Consider the following 23,886-nt stretch of genomic DNA (forward strand, 5'->3'; position numbering starts at 1 on the left):
GATGTCAGCAGTTCCAAATACAGGTGTTCACAGGTTATGCAAAGAGCATAACCATTCTGATCTCCTGCCCCAGGCTGCTCCCTGGCTTCTGACTCCATGATCATACAAAGTGTGCTTAGTGTGGGGAGATTAAGTCCAGGCAGAGAAGACCTTCACGAAAGGCTATTCCTTGGAAAAAAACTGGCCCCATAATCATACTCCTTCTAGATGTTACCAGATTCAATAATTGCAACTCCCATCTTATCGGAGTAAAAAACAGGCAGTTCTGACCTTGGAGAGGAGGGGGAACCATCACCCCACCACAGCAGAGCCTGACGCCCAGTTGGCAGAGGTCCTTGGAAAAGGGGAGAGGCCGGTGGCGCCGAGCTCTACTGTGGCCAAGTACCTCATCAGCTCCGGGGCGTTAACGGTGCACATCAGAGAACACTGGTACCTTAAATTAACCCTGCACTCAAGTCAGCGCATGTTCCTATGGGGCAAAGAAATCTGTCTGCTTCTATGAGGCACATCACAAAGCTCATCTTTTGTAGAACAGCTGTAAGAAAATCACCATACATGGAAATATATATGAAAATATGCCAGGAGCCCTCAGTGGAAATGCCAAGGGCTAGTCCGAAGCTTACCGGTCCAGATGGGAAAATGGGCTGCTTGTGACAATGTTCTATTGTCTGAGGGTTTCTGTCAGTGAGCATGTGATATGACTGCACGACCAATCTGTGCTTGGTTATACTTTGTGCACTTAGCCTTCCACAGAAGCTAAGAGGCTCTTCCTGCAGAAGCCACCACCTTAAAAATAGAGGCACCACCATAAACAACATCAACACGAGAGTTTAAAGGAGTAACGAGTCCTTTAGTTGGGTCTGTGTGCTGGTTTCTTACACGAAGTTGGCACTGCTGTCCAACTGTGGAGCGGGCCAGAGACCACACCGACAACATGAAGGGTATTTCTAGAAAGACAGGCCAAGTACAACTGTGTGCAGGACAAACAGGATAATTTTATTCTTATGTTTCCTTAAAATAAAAATACAGAACTTTTACAATTCACTATGATTAGACATGATTTATAATTTTAACATTTTTTTTTTTAACAAATGACAACGGAAAGAAAGAACTAGTACAAATTATAAATCTACTGGAGCAAAGAGAAACTATCTTTCTGATCAAAACATGTGCCACAGCCAAACCTCCTCAGAAAACTTTCTAAGATTTCTTAGCTAAACTTTCTCAGAGGGTTTGTGGGAAGCCTTTAATCTCAAATATTTAAACTATTTTTGTGACCACTAAATGCCTTCACCAACTTGTTAATCAAACGCTTCCTACATTTAGGAAGCAATGACCAAGTGGTCTGAAACACGTTAAGTCTTAGATCCTATTTTTCCAGCTATAAATTATTAATATTTCAAGAAAACAAAGTATTTTCTAAGCACAGAAGCTTTCTAAAAAACTTCAATTACCATTTCTGGCTCAGTACCTGACTGAAATGTTCAAATGTTTATATTGCACACAAAAAAATCTGAGCAGCATACTGTGTGTGTGTGAGAAGCTGATGAAAAAGAAGACTGGGGAAAAAACCCTAAATTGTGTCCCATTTACATGATTTAAATATATAGTTTCTATATCTTTAATAGAAGTAAAAAGGTAAACTTTAGAACAGCACAGAAATACAAATCATTAGAGTTTTACAAAATATACTCAACCCCTATACGTGCACAATCTTTTTAATTCTGGAGTTACCATACAAGGGAGGAGCTAATTTCTTCCCCTTCATACGAAAGCAGGAAGTCACACGTACAAAGTTATTTATATGAAAACAATAAAGATCCACATTCCTCTTCTTTGTCCTTGACAAATATTTATGGAATGTTGGAAATTATGAAAAAACAATTCCAATGTCATGAAGTCCAAAGACCTGGAATGAAATACTCCCAGTGGCACACTGCGTCGCACAGAATGACAATCCTCTTCTAGAAACCAGGGCTGCACTCCCTGTCAGCTTTAATGGCTGCCCACCGACCTGGGTGGAAAGGCCACAAATGCTGGGCCACCTCTGGTGGCATGCAAATGTTGATGCCATCTCGAGTCCCAACCAGCTCCCTGATAAAATAATGGACAATATGTAGCAGCTACCGTCCCAACAGGCTACTCGCCCCAACCGCTGACAAGGATAAAAGTTCATGCGGTTCAAGATCAGTCCACTGCCCCTCCCAGAGCTGAACACTCCCCAACTCGTCACCAGGCCCAGAGGGAAACACGGGCTGTAACTTCCACAAAACAAAGTAAGAACAAAACCTGCCTGCCGGGGAGATAAGATTATAGCTTCATTTTCAAACTTGTAACCAGTAGATTAAAATCCTAACTTCTCTGTAAAAGAATTCTTATAACTTTCAGCACATTAAATACTGTGTCCTCAGAATACCTTCATTCAGATTGTAAGTACCTTGTTCCTCAATTTTGTGACTTCTAACTTCTCTCCCTTCCAAATTTGCTTTCTTCTTACGTTTCTAAAGTAAATTATCATAAAAAAAAAAAAATCCAATGCTTAATATAGAACTGAGAAAGCAAGATAAGATTGAGGAAATCACGTCATATGCTCTGGTTTGCTGCCTGAGGATATTTCTGCTGTTTCTTAAAGCAAAAAGTAGATAAGGATTGTTTTAGACCTTGGGCACTAACTAGTAAATCACTAGGGGATCTGGAGATAGACTATTCATCCTGGTTATGTGAGTCAAATGCATACGCGAGAGAACTCTGAGCCTCACTTGACATGCAACTTTTTCTCTTAACGCAGGTCGGGTGGTTGGTAGCCTTAACTCTTTTCCTTCCCTATGTCAATTGTCATTACAATGCCTTAGTAGGAACTAAATGCCAGGGACTTTTCCCCAGCACTACTTTTAAGTTACCTAGATAGCAGTGAGGCCACCGCCAAGCTATAGATGCAGTCTGTGTGGCTGGCACACCCTGGAAAGGCCTGGCTGACCCTAGCTCCCTCAGGCCTACTTACCAATACTCAGTTCTTAGACACAAAGGGACTGGAGCAAGTGTGGCCAAAGCAGAACATCCACCTTTACCGGTGCTATGTCTAAAGATGGCCCCATGTTGGCTCCCGTGGCTCACAGAACCAGGAAGGCTACAGCTTCTGGGGCTGGCCACTCAGCTGAAGCCTGGAATCCAAGTCACAAGCACGCGGGCTCCCAGGACAAGGGGCCAAGCTTCCTGCCTTCGACTGTGCTGGCCGCCCTGGGGCCCCTGCCAACAACATATTAGCTTACGCTCCCTGAAAACTCCAATGCCTCCCAGAACCTGAAGGAAATATAGTCAGTCTTTTGACTACTTCTCTGACAAAAGTTCTATCTTTTGAGATACTCACTTTATGCTCAAAGTCAGTTAAATGACCAGCTTAAGAGCTGAACTCTGAACTAGAAAAATTAATAGCAAGTTCATGTAAAGGTATATGTTAAAATGGGGAAAAAGTGATCTTAAAGCAAAGTTAAATTTCACGTAACCATTTTTATTTCAGTGGGATAGCAACGTGTAGATTGGCCTGCTTCTGAACAGTGAGAGATGAGAGTTTACCCCAAGCCCGCAACCCAAACAAACTGGAGGATGGACCAGCGGCGTGCCGGCCGGCCTCGCAGCTGCTCTTGGCGCTGTGAAGCTTGGGCAGCAGAGAGCTAACAACTGCACACTAACACTAGACACCCCGACTAATGATGCGGCCTCATGAAACAGGATGTTAGAATGAATTCTTTACAATCTCAGTGCGACACTAATTAAAGTTACCTTTTAAGGTGTTGTTTGGTTATTACTTTCTTCTCTTCAAATAGTATTTCCTGAGAAGGCTAACTTCCCCAGCAGAAGTGGAGTTAATAGAGTTCTCACAATAAGCCCTTTCATTGATCATCACTGAATTCTTGGGTTATTGTGCTCAAAAGAAGTACGCTTTTACGTTTGTCAGACTTGTGTTAAAACACAAATAGGAGATTTTAGAGACATTTAGATTATATCCCTATGTCCATTTCACATGCCCTAGAAGAATTTACTTCTTACATCAACATTTTGTAAGGGATAAATCAAATATAATCACATGTTCTCCTTAATTAGATCCCTTATTTTCCCAACACCCTATCATATGTAGATCATACTCACAACATATTTGCCAAGTGTCCTTTGTTACTGAAAAAAGTCTGTCCCCTGTAAGTACTCCCTGAGAACACCCATCCAGAGTCCCCTTGAAAAGCAAATGAGAGCTGTGCATGGCAGATACGTGAGGTCCAGTTGTATAAAAATCTTCAGTACGTAGCACACATGTGCATGCGTCTAAGGTGAAACCAGAGGTCCTTTGTGAAACAAGACTGATGTCACAGCTGTAGTTTTCTCCTCTTGCCTCTTGCTTTTCTAAACGTGAGTGAAGATGAGATTTCTATTTAATATTTATGGATCATCTCGTTTTTCTTTTATAAATACTTTTATAATGGGGTAGGGATTGATTACCGAAGGATTTTCCATCAGGTAAGTAGAAAGGCCAAGTGCCTTGAAAAGCTGTATGAAGAATAAGACTAAGAAAAAACCTGTTATGTCTGTAAACAGCCAATGGGAAACGGTTTAAAAGAAGAAATAGAAGGCACAAACTGCGGGTTAAAAAATGCTTGTAGAAGACTGCAAGATAACTAGAGTTGACAGAACTCACACCTAGGGCTTCTAAAGCCTTGCCCTAAATACACATTCTGGTTATACCACTCCAACACCACTGTGACATTCTCGATGCCTCAGAGCAAGTGCTTAGGACTGGGAAAAAATAAACTATAAACATAAAACAAAACACTTCATCCTCAGAACTACTGCCTCTGGCTTTCACGTTTCTGGGAGTCAGTGAATTGATGTGTTTTGTGGGTAGAGAACCAACAAACAAAAAACCATCACATAATCAGCAAAATAACAACAAAGGGCTGGACTGTATGGCCCCTTAACTTTATAAGCACATTTTAGGGCCAACTTGAAATTAAAATAGTAAGATAACTTAATTTTACCACATATAAATTACAATGGCCACCTGGATATTCAAACAGCAAAAGAGAACAAAATTTACATAAGTAAAAACTTTTCTAAAGTAAACAAATGTAGAATATCAGGACTGAAAATTCATTAGAAGGTTCACTGTCTGTTTTAATCAGGCTCAGACTGAAATAAAAGTAGTCAATTTAAACCCCAACCTGGAAAGCCATCCCCTCTATGGCTGCGATTTCATCTCTCCAGCATCCTGTGAATTCATTTAGACACAGGGCAACAACCATCCATGTAAACAGTTCGACGTACTGGTCCCCTGCCGTGGACCTGTGGCCGATGAAGAGGAACAGTCTGGGAGCAGCAGACAGACAGGGAACACTTAAACTTAAGGAAGTGACCACGGCCTCTGGACACCTTGTCAGGGCTTCCCGTCGGGTGGCTCAGTGAGACTCTGGGGGGCGGGACTGGCGAAAGTGGAAAGCCAGGAAGACATAGCTGTCTTTGCACTGGAAAAAGCTCCTCCAACTGATTGGCCTGGAGGGAGAGGAGAGGAAAAACAAAAGGAAACATGTCTTCACTTTTGTTAGGAGATACCGAAAGACCAATGCTAATAAATGTTTATTTACTGTTACACATCAGTATGTTAATAGTTACTAAAACAGCATTAAAAAAATTTTTTTAACGCTTATTTTTGAAAGAGACAGAGAGAGACACAGAGTGTGAGCAGGGGAGGGGCAGAGAGAGGGAGACACAGAATCCGAAGTAGGGTCCAGGCTCTGAATGGTCAGCAAAGAGCCTGATGCAGGGCTCTAACTCACGAACTGCGAGACCATGACCTGGGCTGAAGTCGGACGCTTAACTGACTGAGCCACCCAGGCGCCCCACTAAAATACTGTTTAAGTTTCTAGGTTCAAAACAATCCCTTTCCATGGGCATATTTAGTAGGAAACTGGGTAACTTCTGGGTTAAGAGCCTACTCTCCTAAGCGTTCGTTCTGAAGGTGGTCAGCCAGTTCTTTCCTTTATACCCAGCATGCTAGGCCAGCGGTTCTCAGCACTGGCTGTGCATCAGAATCACCTGGGAGAGCTGAAAAAAAAAAAAAAAACCCAAAACAAAAAACAAACTATGTGCTCTCTCGGTGGCTCACATCCAAGTTGATAACTGATAACCACCTCCCCAGGCAAGAGTGGTTAGGCTGCTCTCAGGAAATGTGCTTTTGTCATCTGAGACACTGCTGCCAGGGGCGCCTGGGTGGCTCGTTGGTTGGGTGTCCGACTTCGGCTCAGGTCATGATCTCACAGTTTGTGAGTTCGAGCCCTGTGTCGGGCTCTGTGCTGACAGCTCAGAGCCTGGAGCCTGCTTCGGATTCTGTGTCTCCATCTCTCTCTGTCCCTAACCCACTCACATTCTGTCTCTGTCTCAAAAATAAACAAACACTTAAAAAAAAAAAAAATTGAAACGCTGCTGCCATAAATGAAGATGCCGACTGCTCCATCTGCCTCAGGTCTGTCTGTTTTGTTTTAAAGAAACTTATCTCCAAAGCTGATGTACAAGTGAAATTACTGCAGTTAAATCATATACTCCCACTATTCTTAGACAGGGGAGTGGGGAAGAGAGCTGGCCTTAGCAGCAGCATCACTAATAATGAAGTAACAATCGACATCATATACCTATATGAAGTAGAATTTTTCTGTTAAAAAGAATTCAAAATAAGTTAAACGTGTAATATTGTATGGAAATAAATGCTCACATCTTAAATTCCATTCCCTGCCATGAGACAGACCCACTTATGGGCTTTGTGCTCTATGTCTGTCTTTTAAAGGGTCCACACAGTACGTATGTAGCTCACTCACCCTGACTCTAGGTACACAGAATGTTAGAGCTCAGGCCTGCACAGAAATCACCTAATTCCAAGGCTTTTGAACTGTGTACAGGAAGGGTTAGTCAACCTCTCAAGGAAGCTAAGGAAGGAGATGGCACCTATTTTTACCTATTGATGTGACAAAGCAAATATGGCAAAATGTAAATAACTGGTGAACCTGAGATAATTGGGAGCATGTACACTGTTGCACCATTCAAGTCTGAAATTATATAAAAAAAGGTTAAAAATATAAAAAAGGAACGAGACTTTTTTTTTAGAATGGATATGGAACAAACTGCAAAGTATTTTAAGTGAAGAACACTCTGCACAAGAATGTAAACGACCACCATGCTACCATTTGACAGGCTTCAGTTCTCAGGGTAACACTGGCCTCATTAGATGAACTGGGGAGGATCATATCCCATCCACTACATTCTGAAAGAGTTTGTATAAAATTAGTATTATTCCTGGGGTGTCTGGCTGGCTCAGTCAGTAGAGCGTCCAACTTTTGGTTTTGACTCAGGTCATGATCTCATGGTTTCATGGGTTTGAGTCCCGCATAGGGCTCTGTGCTTGGAATTCTCTCACTCAAGCTCTCTCTCTCTGCCTCCCCTACTCACGCTGTCTGTCAAAAATAGATAAAACTTAAAAAAAAAATTCAGTATTATTTCTTAAACATTTGATAAAATTCATAAGTGAAGCCATCTTTACCTGGATTAAATAAAAAACCTTATGGCATGGTTTTTATTTTTAATTCAATTTATTTACTAGATATAGGGCTATTCAAATTCCTGACTACTTACTGCATCAATTTTGGCAATTTGAGGGTTTTTTTTTTACTGTTTATTTTTGAGGTGGAGGGGCAGAGAGAGGGGAATAGAAGATCTGAAGCAGGCTCTGAGCTGACAGCAGAGAGCCTGATGCGGGGCCTGAACTCATGAACCATGAGATCATGACCTGAGCTGAAGTCAGACATTTAAGTGACTGAGCCACCCAGGCACCGTGGCAATTTGAGTCTTTCAAATAATCTGCATATTTCATCTAAATTGTCAAAAAACTGGCATAAACTTATTCACAATATTCCCTTACACTTTTTCATTTCTGTAAGATCTATAGTGATGTCCCCTCTTTCATTCCCAATACTGGTAACTTGTATTTTTTCTCTTATTAGCCTATGAAGGTTTTATTGATACTGTTTTAAAAATCGCCTGTTCATTTCAGTGATTTTTTTTACTGTATGTTAATACCTTAGAAGACAGCACTCTTAATGTCTGCTTTATTATGGTGTTCTACTACTTATACAAAAATGCAGGCAGCACAGGAAATGGGGACAAAACTCCAGTGAAATTTGAATCCTTGTAAGAGAACAGTGAATTCATCAGAAAATTGGTTTCTTTCCATCAGGTGTGGCAAAATTTGCTGAACTTTGACATTACCTGATGTCACAAGAATTTTAACATTTTGTGAATATTTTCACAAAAACAACTTTTGTATTCAACAATCTTGTATTATAGGATACACAGATTTCTACAGCTTTATGATTTTATCAATGACACACTGAGTACAGAGAAGAGATGTGTTATGATTCTAATCTGTTTCTGGCTAAGGGCATGTCTTACCAACAGCTTTTCCTGTTTGTACAACATTTCGGCTGGTTGTGACCATGACGTTTCCAATTTTTTTGCCACGTTCACTGTTTTGAACAGAACTGAGTAAAGCAAAGAAGTTTTAAGTACATTACAAAAATTCACACACAGCACCTTCTATAACCATCCCCCAAATCAGAATTGAGAAAAGAAGCTAAATTATTTGTTGTGCATCAATTAATTTAGTAAACTTTTAAGCATGTACATTTTCAGAAAATACTAAAATAACATGCAGATGAACCAAAAAAAAAAGGACATAAGGATGCATGGTTAATTCTCCCTACAGTTATGATTGGCTAAAGTTATTCCACCAGAATAAAAATGGCAACTCTGTTATTAGTTCACACCATTCTCTATGAGACAGCAGTGTTTTCACTCTGAAACATACACACTGCTGAGCTGAAGAATGTTATGCACATATTTGGTTACTATTTGAAGCACAAGTCTATCAAGTGGAGAAAAACAATTCCTAATTAGCAATGAAACACATGGCATAAACTCAGACATAAAAATTTTCCTAGTTTTTTTCTCTAAATACTCACTGTGAGAATCTTAACTTCATGTCTGACACTGAGTACTGGCCTTGAAAAGGATGACTGTAAGACAAAGTTTGAGTCTATGAGATTCTAAGTATTTGACCAATAAAGCTGCAAAACAAAGCTGTCATAAGAAAGTATCAGTAAACCTTGCAGGGATGACTCAGCTGGGTGGTGGTGCTCTGCATGTGACAACAGGTCTTTGATCACAGCTCTCTACTTACAGTCTCGGGAGCCTCTCTGAGCTTAATTCGTCACTTGTAAAAAGGTGTTTTGTTTTGTTTTTTCCTTGGAGTGCAGTGGGTGGTTTGTGTTAATGTTACACTAATGTTCTGATTTATTTGGTCTCGGGTTGGGCTAAGCATCAATGTTTATCTTATTAAGTTTAGTTTTGAGAGAGACAGTGACAGCATGATTGGGGGAGAGGCAGAGAGAGGGAAAGACAATCCCAAGCAGGCTCCACGCAGTCAGCGCAGAGCGTGATGTGGGACTCGAACTCACAAACTGTGAGATCACGCCCTGAGCTGAAACCAAGAGTCAGACACTTAACCAACTGAGCCACCCAGGCGCCCGCCCCTATTTGCACATTTTTAAAACCACTGTCTTACAATCTTTTAAAGCCCATTCCAGCTAAGCCTCTTATGAACCTACATTAAAATCTGTAGAGTTGGTTCAGGGCACCTGGGTGGCTCAGTGGTTAAGCATCTGACTTCAGCTCAGGTCATGATCTCACAGTATGTGAGTTCGAGCCCCATGTGGGGCTCTGTGCTGACAGCTCGGAGCCTGGAGCCTGCTTCAGAATCTGTGTCTCCTTCTCTCTTTGCCCCTCCCCAACTTGTGCCCTGTCTCTCTATGTCTCTGAAAAAATAAATAAACGTTAAAAAAAAAAAAATCTGTAGAGTTGGTTCAAATTTGAGGCACCACAGCAAATGCAGAGACTGGATAGAGATCTGACCAGCAGGGGAGGAGACCAGATGGCCCTGCATGACACACTGCGGATGGTCGCAGTGGACCCCCCAGACCCCCCACCCCAGCACCACCACAGTGAGGGCCACCAGGCAAACAAACTCACATCTGTTTCCCTTCATCACTCTTTAAAATACAGGCCTTGTGGTTAGTGAGGGAGAATACTTTGAACTCTCAGCTCTTTCATTTAATACTATTAAGCTGTTTTTGCCTTTTAATTCTGTTTTTACCACATTCAAATGGCAACACAGGTTTCTGCTACAGCCCAGCGTGATGATTAAATCCACCAAAATCGTTGCTGAACCTAGTCATTTTTCTTGATAGATGATATAAAGGCTAACAGACATGTTCTTTACAACCCTGCTATACTTCATCCTTGCAGATGCTTCCCCAAGTTACTACGACATAAATATCTGGATTTTGGGGGGAGGGAGAGGGAATATTCTTCATAGCACCACTTATATCACATTCCCAGTCTAGTTAACTCTGGCTCCCAAATAATACAGTAGTCAGTACAAGCTGATTTTTGTCTGACTCTTACTGAGAAGTTTAAAATACAAATAAAAACAAATGTTCAGTGTACACCTGATAAACATTCTGTTCATCATTACAAAAACATTTTAATAGTTTAATTTAAAAAAGAAGTTCTCAGGATGTACAGTAGTTCCCCCTTATCTGCGGAGGATACACTCCAAGATCCCAGTGGATGCCTGAAACCACGGACAGTACTGAATCCTATTTACATTATGTTTTTTCCTGTACATACATACCTGCGATAAAGTTTAATTTATAAATTAGGCACAGCGAGATTAACAAAAATTAATGATAAAACAATTATAACACTACACTGCAATCAAAGTTATGTGAATGTGGTCTTTCTCTTTTCCTCTGAAAATCTCTTCTGGCACTACACTCACCCTTCCTCATGGGAGAGGATAAAATGCCTACGCGATGAGAAGAAGGGAGGTGAAGGATGTTAAGTACTGTGATGTAGCGTTAGACTGCTACTGACCTGACGATACATCACAAAAAACATCATTTGCTTCCAGACTGCGGGTGACCTGGAGTAACTGAAACTGGAAAGTGAAGCCACGGATAAGGGGGTACTACCGCACATGTTCTATCAATGGGTCTCCTCACACTCCTCTGTTCCATTCAAAGATAACCTCATGTCATAATGGCCCCACGCCACAGCATATTTAAATGTCTTTTATGCCTACGTGGATAAAGTCTGTCAACATTCAATACTGCGACAGGTATTAAATTTTGTAGGATTTTAGAACCTGCGGTGGAAGCCAGGCTTGACCACACACCTAGGAGTTCAAATATCAACTTTAGCTTTTTCACACTTCATGTTTTAAAATAACCTCTCAGTGGTATTTCCTTCAAGGTTTCTACCTAGTTTGACCATTCAGCTAAAGTACAGATCCAGGGAAAGGGAGAGAAGAACTATCATGTATCGAGTATCACCATGTGCCAAGATTTCCTCTTCTGAATTATGCCAAGATCTGGGAGAAATGCAAATCCTTCCAAAAATGTCTGGAGCATTTTGTGTAAGAAGAATAGGGAAGCAGTTTTCAGCTGCTTCTCTGTATCTGGGATTTTATAATTTACTTCAGGAGATTTTTGGAGATATTTACAATGTCATCAAAGTTAAAATACAATCCTTCTTTACATTAGGGCATACTTAGTAAATCCACCATGTTACATACTATCAACCTTCAGAGGACGTGCTTACTTTGGATTTATTTCTGCAAGTGCCGGATGCTTGTTGCTGTTCCACACCCTGTAGTTGTGAGTATTCTTCCATGCTGTAACAAAGGTTGTCCCATAGTCCGATAGTATCTTTTCATTATCTGTCAAGCAAATATTTGAAAGTTGAGCTGGACTGTAGCCAATCAGGGATGTGAAAATTAACAACCAAAAAGGGTGAAGGAATGGCTTTGTCCCCTCCACCCTCCTGCTTTATAGGGGAGATAGCCTACCAGATATCAGGAAACTTGGGTCTAGTTCCAGAAATCCTGTTAAGAAGCTATGTGGCCTTTGGCAAGTCACTTAATCACTCAGAACTTCATTCTCCTAACCGGAAAATAAGAGGGTTGAGCCAGATATATTCTAAGGTTCCTTATAATTCCAAAATATTTCCACGTTCTCCTTACCAAGGTTAGGAGGCATAGTATTATTTAACAAAAACTGTAGGCTGGACAGTAACTGTATTGATGTATACATATGGAGTAGGCAATCAGAGCATCTTTCTGTCTTTTCAAATTGTTATTTTTCTATTAAAAAATTAGAATGAATACATGAATTGGTTTTTTAGTCACTTTTTTCTTCTTTGGACTTTATCACACTATTTGGTGAAACTCATTCCTTAATTTCCAAGCATTTCACTGTTATTTTACTTAAAATAACAAAGGAATTTTCATATTTAATGTTGAAAACTTTTCAGTTCAAAAAAAAATTTTTTAATGTTTATTTTTGAGAGAGAGAGAGAGAGCGAGAGAGAGAGAGACAGACAGACCCCGACCCAGAATCTGAAGCAGGCTCCAGGCTCTAAACTGTCAGCACAGAGCCCAACGCGGGGCTCGAACTCAGTCTGCGAAACCATGACCTGAACCAAAGTTGGACACTTAATCTTAACTGATGGAGCCACCCCAGGAGCCCCACGGCTTTTTCATTATCATGAGGAAGCTTTAAGAGAGCATTTGTTCTGCTTGGAAGAACAGAAAACGTTTGGAGAATGGATTCGAATGGCTTTTTCTTCACATACTAATTATAAGTTGCTTGCTTTGAAGGTGAAACATGACTTTTGTGGCTGGGAAAAAGGAAGAGGATACACATGGCTCTAAATGCAAAATATACGGAACTTTTTTTAAGAACGTATTCCTCAAACAGTTCACTAGGCTGAATCTCCTTTAACAGCAGCATGGGCCTGAGTCAGATTATTTGAGTTTAAATCACAGCTCAGTCTCTACCAGATGGATGAGCAACCTATTTAACCTTTCTGTGTCTCACTGCCTCCCTGTAAAAAGATGACAGGGTATGTACCTCCAGGACTGTTGTGAGGTTGAAATTAGTTAGTAGACACAAGGTGCTCAAAATAAAACAGGTCCCTGCACGTATGAAATGTTCCAAAAGAAAAAGAAAAAGAAAAAGAAAAAAAAAGGCCAGTTACTACTATTATTCAGCACTTACAGCTATTGGGGCAAATATGTTTAAAAAGTAAATTACTCATGAAGCTAACATGACTGGTGGAGACTGGGGTTTTCTTACTAGATTATTGAATGATTCTGAACTTGAGCATTTAGTCTTGGGTGTCTCAGCCGCTAAATCTGTAGAAGAGGCAGATATCTAAAAATATCTCAAATAAGGACAGAGTGTTCCTTTATAAATGAAGCACACACCTGGAGCCTGGGTTCCAAATGTCACACACACTTCATGAACAACTAACCTGAGAGGTGACAGTGGTGGGTTGATTACAACATCTACTGACAGGACAATGTGAATGTACTTAATGTTACCATGGAACTATGTACTTATACATGGCAAAGATGGTAAATTTTAGGTTATGTGTGTTGCACCACATTTTTAAAAACTTCCCCAAACAGTGGTAGAGGTAATTGGAAAAAAAGGAAAAACAAAAGCTCAACACTCTTTTAACAACAACAAAAATCTACCAAATCTTTGCTACATATCCATGGTGGTAGGTGACCATGTTGCAAAAGCTCGTTGCGGAGCTTCATTTGCTTTTTATAGATTTTCTTCTCTATGGGGAATGAGATGGTTTTAACACAGGAGTGAGTCTTTTACCTGCTCCACCCTAACCATTTAGTAGGAATAGTTCTGAGAATGTGAAATTGGAAGGCTTAATCATTGGGAATGTGATTTCCAGTGATTTCTACCTTTTATATTTCTCTTTTCTTCCTTCACAGATCTTAAAAACATGTAAGCAGTATTTATAAATAGCCCCCAGATCCTGACATGTCCTTCCTTCCATATGGCAGAGCACAAAGCAGCCACGTAAAAGTGATGAAGACCTGGATTTACCGTCTTGGAAAGTTTTGTTTTTTTTTTTAAATAAAGAAAAGCTAAGTTTCAAAAACTATTTGAAACGTGATCCACTTTTGTAAAAGGATCACCACAAATACCACAAAGCTAAAACCCAAAACATATAAAGAGAAAAAGGTCTGGGAGGATATAAAGTACTCAAAATGCTAAGAGAAGTTATCTCTGTATGAGGGAGTAACAGATAAGGTTTCAAAATGAAAATGTATTTCTTATGCAATTCAAAACCTCACAAAGATTACAAAAGGAAAAACTGGCTATGTGCTCCTTACCTAACTGCAGCGTGGCAGCCAGCAGCGCGTGGATGTAGACTGCAAACTGGGCTCGGATCCATTCATCACCTCCCTCCCAGCCTGTGCCATCCAGGAAGACGTCATCTCGGTTCTCCGTCACGTGCCTCACTAGGTAATCTGCGAACCTGAGGTCTGCGGTGGTTGGGTTAAGCAGCTTCCTGAGTTCCGGATCATGGATCTGGATCAGAGCTTCTTCCACCTAGAGGGTACCCGGGTACAAGTCAGAGTCTGGCCATTCACACAGATATCCATGTAACACTTTAAAGAGTCACTACTGGGAAGCTGAAGCTGGAAATAAGAAAATACGAACAACAGCATTCTCAAAAAGTGAGGCTAAGAGGTTTTTACACTGAAGTTTTTTCTTTACTTCGAAAATCCTCATTTTATGGTTTTAGAAAACAGATACATTAATATTTGATTCTGAGTTACAAAAGTAACACATGTTGATTCTAAATATATTAGAAAATGGAAGTGTGTAGTAAAAATCACCTTTGTCACACAACCAGAAATAATTACAATTTGTAAGTATAGTTGCTAAAAATCCTTCGTTGAGTATACAGATACTTTGGAATATTCTTATAATGTAATATTTGAGATACAAAGAGATATATATAACTTACAGGCTAATTTTGAAATATAACAATAAATCACATAACTATGAACCCACCAACCAACTTCAGAACCAGAACGTAACCAGTAATATTGAAGCAACTCTGTCCTTCCATCTTTACCCTCTGCCTGGGGAGGTATGGACTTATTTTTTTTTCCCCTCAAAACTGGGACCCCCAAATTTTCATTTATCATACTATAAACATTTTCCCATGAAGCACGTTTTGGTACTTTGTATTAGATATTATATGGGGCACCTGGGTGGCTCAGTCAGTTAAGTGTCTGACTTGATTTCAGCTCAAGTCATAATCTCATAGTCGTGAGATCCAGCCCTGGGTCGGGCTCTGTACTGGGCATAAAGCCTGCTCTCCCACTCTCTGCCCCACCCCACTCCTACTTTCTCTCAGACACAAAATAAACAAATATTTAAAAAAAGTTTTATTTTTAGGATGCCTAGGTGGCTCAGTCGGTTGAGCATCTGGCTTTGGTTCACGTCATGATATTGTGGTTCGGTTCGTAAGTTCGAGCCCCATGTCGGGCTCTGTGCTGACAGCTCAGAGCCTGGAGCCTGCTTTGTGTCTGTGTTCCCCTCACTCATGCTCTGTCTCTCCCTCTCTCAAAAAAAAAAATTAAAAAAATTTTTTTAAAGTTTTATTTTTAGAACAATTTTTAAAGATTTTATGTTTACTTTTGAGAGAGAGAAAGGGAGAGAGGGAGGATGGGGGAGGGGCAGAGGAAGAGAATCCCAAGCAGGCTCTGTACTGCCAGCATAGAGCCCAATGTGGGGGCGCAAACTCACGAACCATGAGATCACGACCTGAGATGAGATCAGGAGTTGGACATCCAACCAACTGAGTCACCCAGGCGTCCCCCCCCCCCCCAAAAAAAAAGTTTTATTAAAAAACAAAACAAAGTATAAAAATCCAGGCTGGGTGAAATTTTAAAAAATTACTTCAATTTAAAAAGTGAACACGTGATTTAAATTTCTCATATGTTGATGTCAAATATTTATCTGTAGCTACTTCCTCTTCATATCAGGAGCAAATTAAACAGGTTAGAAGTATTTAAATTATTTAAACAATAAACACATTTTAATTTTGATAGTGTAGTGGGACCAGACTGCCTGGCTTGCAATCCTGGGTCACTCCCACTTACCAGCCATTTAATTTCCCTGCTCCTTATTTCCCAAATGTGTTAAGATCTGGACAGCATCTTATATATCTCACAGATTGTTACGAGACTTAGATCACTTGATACACCCTAAGGTGTGTAGAATGCACGGGACAGCAATTTTTACCTTTATTGGTGTTATTCCCATGCTGTTAGAATTCCAGTTAACAAAGAAACAGGACCAGCAGCGTCAGGGACATGTACTCATATGCAAACCCACCTCCACAATGGCATCACTGAGGTGCTTCTGTTGTCGGAAGAGGATGTTAGTAGCCCCAGCAACAAATCCGCGAACGGTGACGTCAGAGAGAAGGTGGTGCTGCTGCAATGCCATATATGGCAGACACAGATATCCCTACGAGTTACAAGAATAATAGACCACATCAGAAAATAATGGGGCAGCCACCTGTTTTCAAGCTGAGACAGCCAACAGCAGGAAAGGAAACTCCCAAACTTGTCCTACTGCCATACCATCCCTAGCACAGTTGATCTCCTACTCACTACAGTACTTATTCCAGGGAACCCTCGGGTCTTGACTGCACAGAGTCCAGTTAGTCACTAACCTCTTCCATGTGTGCTGGTCTAACATGAAAATTGTCTTACTCGATCACTTTGTTCTCGGTTCAACTTAAAAGATTTCACGGTAACTAACGAACTGGACTTTTTCAGTTAGGAAATGAAATATTAAACCCATTAAAAAAGTATGTTGTTTAGTAGAAAGCTGTTAGTTCTTCCAGGAAAATTTGAAAACACATAACCAGTGACATACTGTTATGAGAACAGCAAAGCACTGCATATGGCATTTGTTTACTTGCCCTATTGTTAAAAATCATGCAAAAATATTTCAAGTATTTGCTACATGTTTAAAGCAAAGAAAAAAAAAGATACTCGCAGTAGTTATACATTTAACTTTTGTTTGAACTGGTATTTGAAAATACTGCCCCGAAAATTACAGTCGAATTGCAAACAGCAGGCCGTTAAGTGTACAGAAGGCAGCATATTTCCTGAGAAATAAAGCTGTTAACACTGCAATGATGCAATGAAGGAGGATATGGCATTTCTGTTGGAAGACTATCAATCAAAATAGATATCCAACAAGTGGCACAATTTGTGTAATGAAGCCAGGAGGGCAGAATTGTTGAACCCCTGAACTTGTTTTGAATCTCAAGTCCTGTGACAGTTTTTTTTTTTTTTTTTACTTCTCATCACTTTTTTTTTTTTAAACAAACACGGAACTAGAGAGCATTCTCTGGATGATGTCTTATTTTTGAGGGCAGGAGACATCTCTTTTGCTACTTCATGTTCTTCACTGTGTCCTGCGATGTGCTTTGTACCTAACAGGTTGTTGTTAAATATCTTAATGTGGGAGAGAAGACTTCCAAAAGTTGGAATATAGGTCCAGTAACCTACTTTTATTCTTTTTCTTCACAGTATCTTCCTCCATTTAATAAAATGCTGACCAATAGAAACAGCAGAAATAACCCATTTATGCATTAGAGATACTCAGTACAGCACTTCTCAACCCATGCCCCTCTTGGGACTAAAGGCCGGAAAGACCCCTGTTCCTCATTCAGAATCACTCAGCTGGTAAGGCTCAGGGTTCATGCTTTACTTTGTGAGCTCTGTATTTAAAAACAGACTCCCCCTGATCCCAAGTACCTGTTTCTAAACATAAACATTACAATATTGAACGCTCCCTATGTATTACACCAGCATGAAAACAAAGAAGTAGGTTTTAAAAAATCAATAGTTCAGGGGCGCCTGGGTGGCTCAGTTGGTTGAGTATCCAACTTCGGCTCAGGTCACGATCTCGCAGTTGACGAGTTCAAGCCCCGCATCGGGCTCTGTGCTGACAGCTCAGAGCCTGGAGCCTGCTTCGATTCTGTGTTTCCCTCTCTCTGCCCTCCCCCACTCATGCTGTGTCTCTGTCTCAAAAATAAAATAAGCATTAAAAAAATATTTTTAAAAATCAAGAGTTCAAAGCTTTTAGAAATATTAAAAAATTACATTCCTTAAAAAACTACATGTATGCTTGACCAGCATTCTACTTCTTATATTATCCTACAGATACACCTGCTCATATGTGAGATTTGTGAAGAGTTATTTATTGCAGCCTTGTTTTTTATAGCAGCAAAAGATTCGAATCCTAACCATTCATGGGCAGGGAACTGAATAAACCATTTGTCTATACAATGGAACATCCTGCATTGATAAAGGATGCAAGTCACTTCCAAGGAATAGTTGGTGAAAAAATATAAAAATGGGGTATAGGGGCATGTGGGTGGCTCAGGTGGTTGAACATCCGACTCAGGTAATGATCCCAGGGTTGTGAGATTAAGCCCTGTGTCAGGGCTCTGAGCTGAATGTGTGGCCTGAGATTCTCTCTCTCTCTCTAAAATTAAAAAAAAAAGGGGGCGTATCGTCTGGTACCATTTGTGTAAAAAAGGAGGGGAAAATATCTACACACTTATGTATATATAATATACCCCCAGAAAAAACAGAAGACTAATAATGCTGGTTACCACTGTAACCATGCTTTGGAATCTTCTGAATACTGAACCATGTGAAAGTATTACATATTTATAAAATTAATTAAAATAGTTCAAAACAGTCTTAAAATTGTGTCACAGTTACTTTTAATAAATGATCTATTTTTCCCTAAATCTTTTAGAGCTCCTTATTGTACGGTGATAACAAGAGCACAAATCCTTTCACATAAAGCAGCCTCCATACCCAAGCCCCCTCCTGGCTTTTCACTTTTCTAGGGTACTTTAATTTCCGTATTTGGAGCTATAGAATAGTAAAAACAAAAATCCAGGGGCACCTGGGTGGCTCAGCTGGTTAAGCGCCGGACTTCAGCTCAGGTCATGATCCCAACAGCTCAGAGCCTGAAGGCTGCTTCAGATTCTGTCTCCCTCTCTCTCTCTGCCCCTCCCCCACTCACGCTCTCTCTCAAAAATAAACATTAAAAAAAAAATTCAAACAGTATTTGCACACCCATGTTCATAGCAGCATTATTCACAATAGCCAAAGCATGGGAGCAACTCAAATGTCCATTGACAGATGAACAGATAAAGTATGATATATGCATACAATGGAGTATTATTCAGCCTGAAAGGACAGAAATTGTGAGGTATGTTACAGCATGGATGAACCTTGAGAATATTAAGTCAAACAGGCCAGTCACAAAAACATAAATAATGTATGATTCATTTAGAGTAGTTAAAATCAGGGGCGCCTGGGTGGTTCAGTCGGTTGAGCCGCCGACTTCAGCTCAGGTCATGATCTCGCAGTCCATGAGTTCGAGCCCCGCGTCAGGCTCTGTGCTGACAGCTCAGAGCCTGGAGCCTGTTTCAGATTCTGTGTCTCCCTCTCTCTGACCCTCCCCCGTTCATGCTCTCTCTCTGTCTCAAAAATAAATAAACGTTAAAAAAAAAAAAATTTAGAGTAGTTAAAATCATAGGAACAGAAAGGGTGGTTGCCCAGGGCCAGGGGTAGGGGTAGGGGTAATGGGAGGTTATGGTTTAATGGGTATAGAGTTTCAGTTCAAGATGAGAAAGTTCTGGAGATCAATAGCACAAGGATGTGAATGTAACTTAACATTACTAAATTGTATGCTTAAAAATGCTTAAAAAAACAGATAAATACATATACGTATATACATATACACACATATATATGTATATGTATGTATTATATATTTTAACACAATTAAGAACCAGACAAAACCCCTACATCTCTGCTTGGTAAATCTAGCAGAACTGTCATGAGCTAATAATCCATGAGCTAATAATCTGAGCTGAAAAAGCAGTGTGTCTTCTCTCTTGTGACTTAGAAAGTGCTACAGTATGATCAAGACTGTATGCCATCTTCTCACCTCTCCTTTGGTCAGGGATGATAAACATGTTCATGAATTGGAAGCCTCCCTGGTATAGGGATGTCCATTCTCTCCACAACTTATCTAGAGTTTGAAGATAATCCTAAAATTGATGTGGAAATACAAAGGGCTAAGAAACACTTGAAGAACAATAATAAGAGGGGGAGAGCCTTTTCTCTGCCTGATAGGATATACGTACAGTGTGGGACCACCCCGGGGATAAATATACCAATGGAAGAATAAGAGTCCAGAAAGACTCCTTCCTCAAACATACACAAACTAATTCCAGTTAATAATAACCAAATTGTGCAAGGCAAAACTATACAGCCTAAAATTTTTTTTATTATGTTTATTTATTTTGAGAGAGAGAGCGAGCGAGTGCGAGGTGGGGAGGGACAGAGAGAGAGAGGGAGACACAGAATCTGAAGTAGGCTCCAGGCTCTGACCTATCAGTGCTGAACCCGACACCGGGCTCAAACTCACGAGTGTGAGATCATGACCTGAGCCGAAGTCAGACACTCAATTGACTGAGCCACCCAGGTGCCCCAAAACTACAGAGGTTTGAAAGATAACCCAGGAAACTGTCTTCATGACCTCGAGGTGGGGCTGGGGCGGGGGGGGATGCTTAAATAAGATTCCCAAGGCACTAACCACAAAGTAAAAAAAATGATGAACAGAAAAGGTATTTAGAATATATTAAGTCCCACAAATCAGTGACAAGGAAAAGTTTTTAGTTTTTTAAAAATGTTTTCATTTATTTTTGAGAGAGAGCGTGAGCATGAAGGTGAGAGGAGCAAAGAGAAAGGGGGACACAGATCTGAAGCAGGCTGCAGGCTCTGAGCTGTCAGCACAGAGCCCGATGCGGGGCTTGAACCCATGAACCTCGAGATCACGACCTAAGCCAAAGTTGGACGCTTAACTAACTGAGCCACTCAGGTGCCCCAAGGACAAGTTTTGAACACATACCACAAAGGATATGGAAAGATGCTCAGCCTCAAAAGTGATTACTGAAAAAAATGCAAACCAAGAGACACAAGATACTATCAGGTTGGCTAAGTGTTAGACTAAATATTAAAAAGGCTGGCAATACCAAGTGTTGGTGAGAATGCAGAGCAATGGGAACTCACACCCTGCCTTGGGAATGGAGGACATTGCCACAACCACTTTAGCAAACAATTTGGAATTCTTCTAGTAAAGCTGAGGGCACCCATTCCACATAATCCAATATTCTTGCTTTTAAGTACTGAATGCTACAGAAACTCTGGCATGTGTCTAGCAAGACTCCTGAGTAAGATTTTCATAGCAGCATTACTTATAGTAACCAGAAACTGGCAACAATGCAGATGTCCATCCACACATCTGATTAGTTGCAGAATAGCTGAAAATGGAAAACTACATAGAAATAACAACATGCAATGTCAGGCAAAAACACGGATGAAACTAAAAACAAGGTCAAGAGGAAAAAAAAGTATGGTTCCACTTACTTAAATAAAAAATCATAAACATGCATCCAGGACTTTTTGGCTAGCCAATCAAGGTATTTGTAGATTCCCTAAATTTGAAAATGACAAGCAGGGTGCCTGGGTGGCTCAGTCGGTTGAGTGTCCGACTCTGAACTTCAGCTCAGGTCAAGATCCCAGAGTCGTGGGATTGAGCCCCATGTCGGGCTCTGCAGCGAGCGTGGAGCCTGCTTAAGAGTCTTTCTCTTTCTCTCTCTCCTTCCCTCTGCCCCTCTGCTCTGCTCACACATGCTCTCTAAAATGAATGAATGAATGTATGGATGAATAATGAAAGAAGAAAAGAAAGAAAGAGAAAGAAAAGAAAATGACAAGCTGCAAGCAAGCAAACCAAATATAAGCTCAGAAGCAATAATTAAAGGAGGTTAATACATGTAGCAAAAAAAAAAAAAAATCTAGTTTCCAACTACGTATGTTTTTAACTTTTTCATAAGTTTATCATTTTACTAAAAAAGTTAAAATAAATTAGGAATTCAAAATCAAGTGATCTTCTGATGGAGGCAATATTTTAAAAACCAAGGGTACCAAATAGATATAATTTAAAAACCTAAGTAACTGATCTCTTAAAAAAGGCACAAAAGTCTCAAAAAGAATTTAGTGGCTGCCTAAAATTATCTTCCTTATCTCTTAGATACTAAAAATAAAAATCCCTTTTATTCAATTAGAGTTGCCTCAATTGAGGGGACTTTTCATCAGAGTTCCATTTATGGAAAGACCTAATTTTTACCAAATAATAAATATTATCTCATAGCTGGAAAAGAGGAGGCAGAAGTGGACTCATGACACTAAAACAAGTGGGAACCCTAACTCCCAGGGCCCCAGGCCTTTGGGCTGCCCCTAACCCTAACTGCTTTGTTCCAGTATGTACACAATTCTAGTACTCTTTGAATAGTAAGGTAGGAAGATTTAAAATCAGGGAAAGACATAAAAACCCTCAGGATGGTCTTCCACATCTGAAAATACTACCCCAACTTCTTTAGCTTTTTTCCATTTCTCTCATTCTCCAACTTTTCTCTGGTTCTAAAGTGGTCTAGTCCAGCAGAGTGTATATATGATATAAAGAATGCTCTAATTTTCCTCCTCCTTCTTTGGTTCCCCTCATTCTTTCCCTTCACCTTATGGGTACTGTACCCAAACACTGCCTCTAATCCCATCTTCTCTCCCTCAGCACCCAGGTTTCTTCTCTACACTTCAGAAATCAACTCTCCGGACAGGTTCAAGCATATTTTAGCATCTGGGATAGATGGCAGTGATTCAGTAAGCGTCATTTCTGAGAGTGACATGAAAGGCATCATTCTCCAGCAATTTCAAGTACCAGAGAGAAGACTAGAAACCTGGAGAGCTGAGGAATCTCTTCCAGACATAAATGTTTTATTATGTAGAAATTTGTTTCTATTTATTCATATGCTAACTGAGTCAGGGGACTAGTCAGCTTATTATTCTCTTCAAGGCTCAATATCCTGGGGTGCCTAGGTGGCTCAGTCGGTTAAACTGCCGACTTCGGCTCAGGTCATGATCTCGCGGTCCGTGAGTTTGAGCCCCACGTGGGGCTCTGTGCTGACAGCTCAGAGCCTGAAGCCTGTTTCAAATTCTGTGTCTCCCGCTCTCTGACCCTCCCCCATTCATGCTCTGTCTCTCTCTGTCTCAAAAATAAATAAACATTAAAAAAAAAAAAAAGCTCAATATCCTACTTTCAGGAATATTCTGCAAGCTTCTCTCTGGCTATTTTTAAAATCACTTTTAAGAACTTTGGCTAACCTAATTCCTTCTGTATAATAAATCTTTCATAATCTTCAAGAGAAAAAAAAAGCCTAAACACAATTCACTTTTAAGAATATTTTGTGTCAACTATACTTCAACTAAAAAAAAGAATATTTCACACTCCACAGTTACTGACATGAAAGAAATCAGCATTTGCATTTACAATTGTGATTAAATGACAAATTAATCAATGCATAATAAAACATAAAACCAAAAAGAAAAATGATTTACCAGCATGATAGCAGTAAGCCCATCATACATTCAGTATTGGTATAATGCACACCAACAGAATATTCTGCCAAACATGGTTTATTGACAGCCCACAAAATATATGTTTATTTTGCTTTAATTCAGCAACCTCATGGACAAAAACAAAATCCCTCCCCAGTTAATCACCCTCTTGACATCTCCACAATGATAAAAATTGGAGGGTCAGTGGGTAACGCAGCCACGTGAAGGCTTCAAAAATATAGGCAGTTCTCACACCCACATGTGAGTTCAGAAAACCCACAACTGGTGGCTACTGACCTATACCTAGTAGAGTGAGAACCCTGAGTTTTCTCCCCAGGTTCCTAAATCCC

General features: G+C 40.2%; 1 protein-coding gene across 1 annotated transcript in view; it reads right to left on the bottom strand.

The window, feature by feature from the left end:
• Nucleotides 1-975: 975 nt before the first annotated feature.
• The window catches only part of AVL9 (AVL9 cell migration associated), a 67,798-nt gene continuing 44,887 nt past the window's right edge, over nucleotides 976-23,886 (bottom strand). The window contains exons 11-16 of the mRNA XM_027075228.2: nucleotides 16,371-16,505; nucleotides 14,351-14,570; nucleotides 11,752-11,869; nucleotides 9,054-9,107; nucleotides 8,485-8,573; nucleotides 976-5,538 (exon numbers count right to left, since the gene is read on the bottom strand). Of these exons, the coding sequence (XP_026931029.1) occupies nucleotides 5,423-5,538; nucleotides 8,485-8,573; nucleotides 9,054-9,107; nucleotides 11,752-11,869; nucleotides 14,351-14,570; nucleotides 16,371-16,505 (732 nt within the window). The 3' untranslated portion in view covers nucleotides 976-5,422. The remainder of the gene's footprint in view (nucleotides 5,539-8,484; nucleotides 8,574-9,053; nucleotides 9,108-11,751; nucleotides 11,870-14,350; nucleotides 14,571-16,370; nucleotides 16,506-23,886) is intronic.

This window comes from Acinonyx jubatus, chromosome A2, assembly GCF_027475565.1.
Source record: "Acinonyx jubatus isolate Ajub_Pintada_27869175 chromosome A2, VMU_Ajub_asm_v1.0, whole genome shotgun sequence".
NCBI classification, from domain to species: domain Eukaryota; kingdom Metazoa; phylum Chordata; class Mammalia; order Carnivora; family Felidae; genus Acinonyx; species Acinonyx jubatus.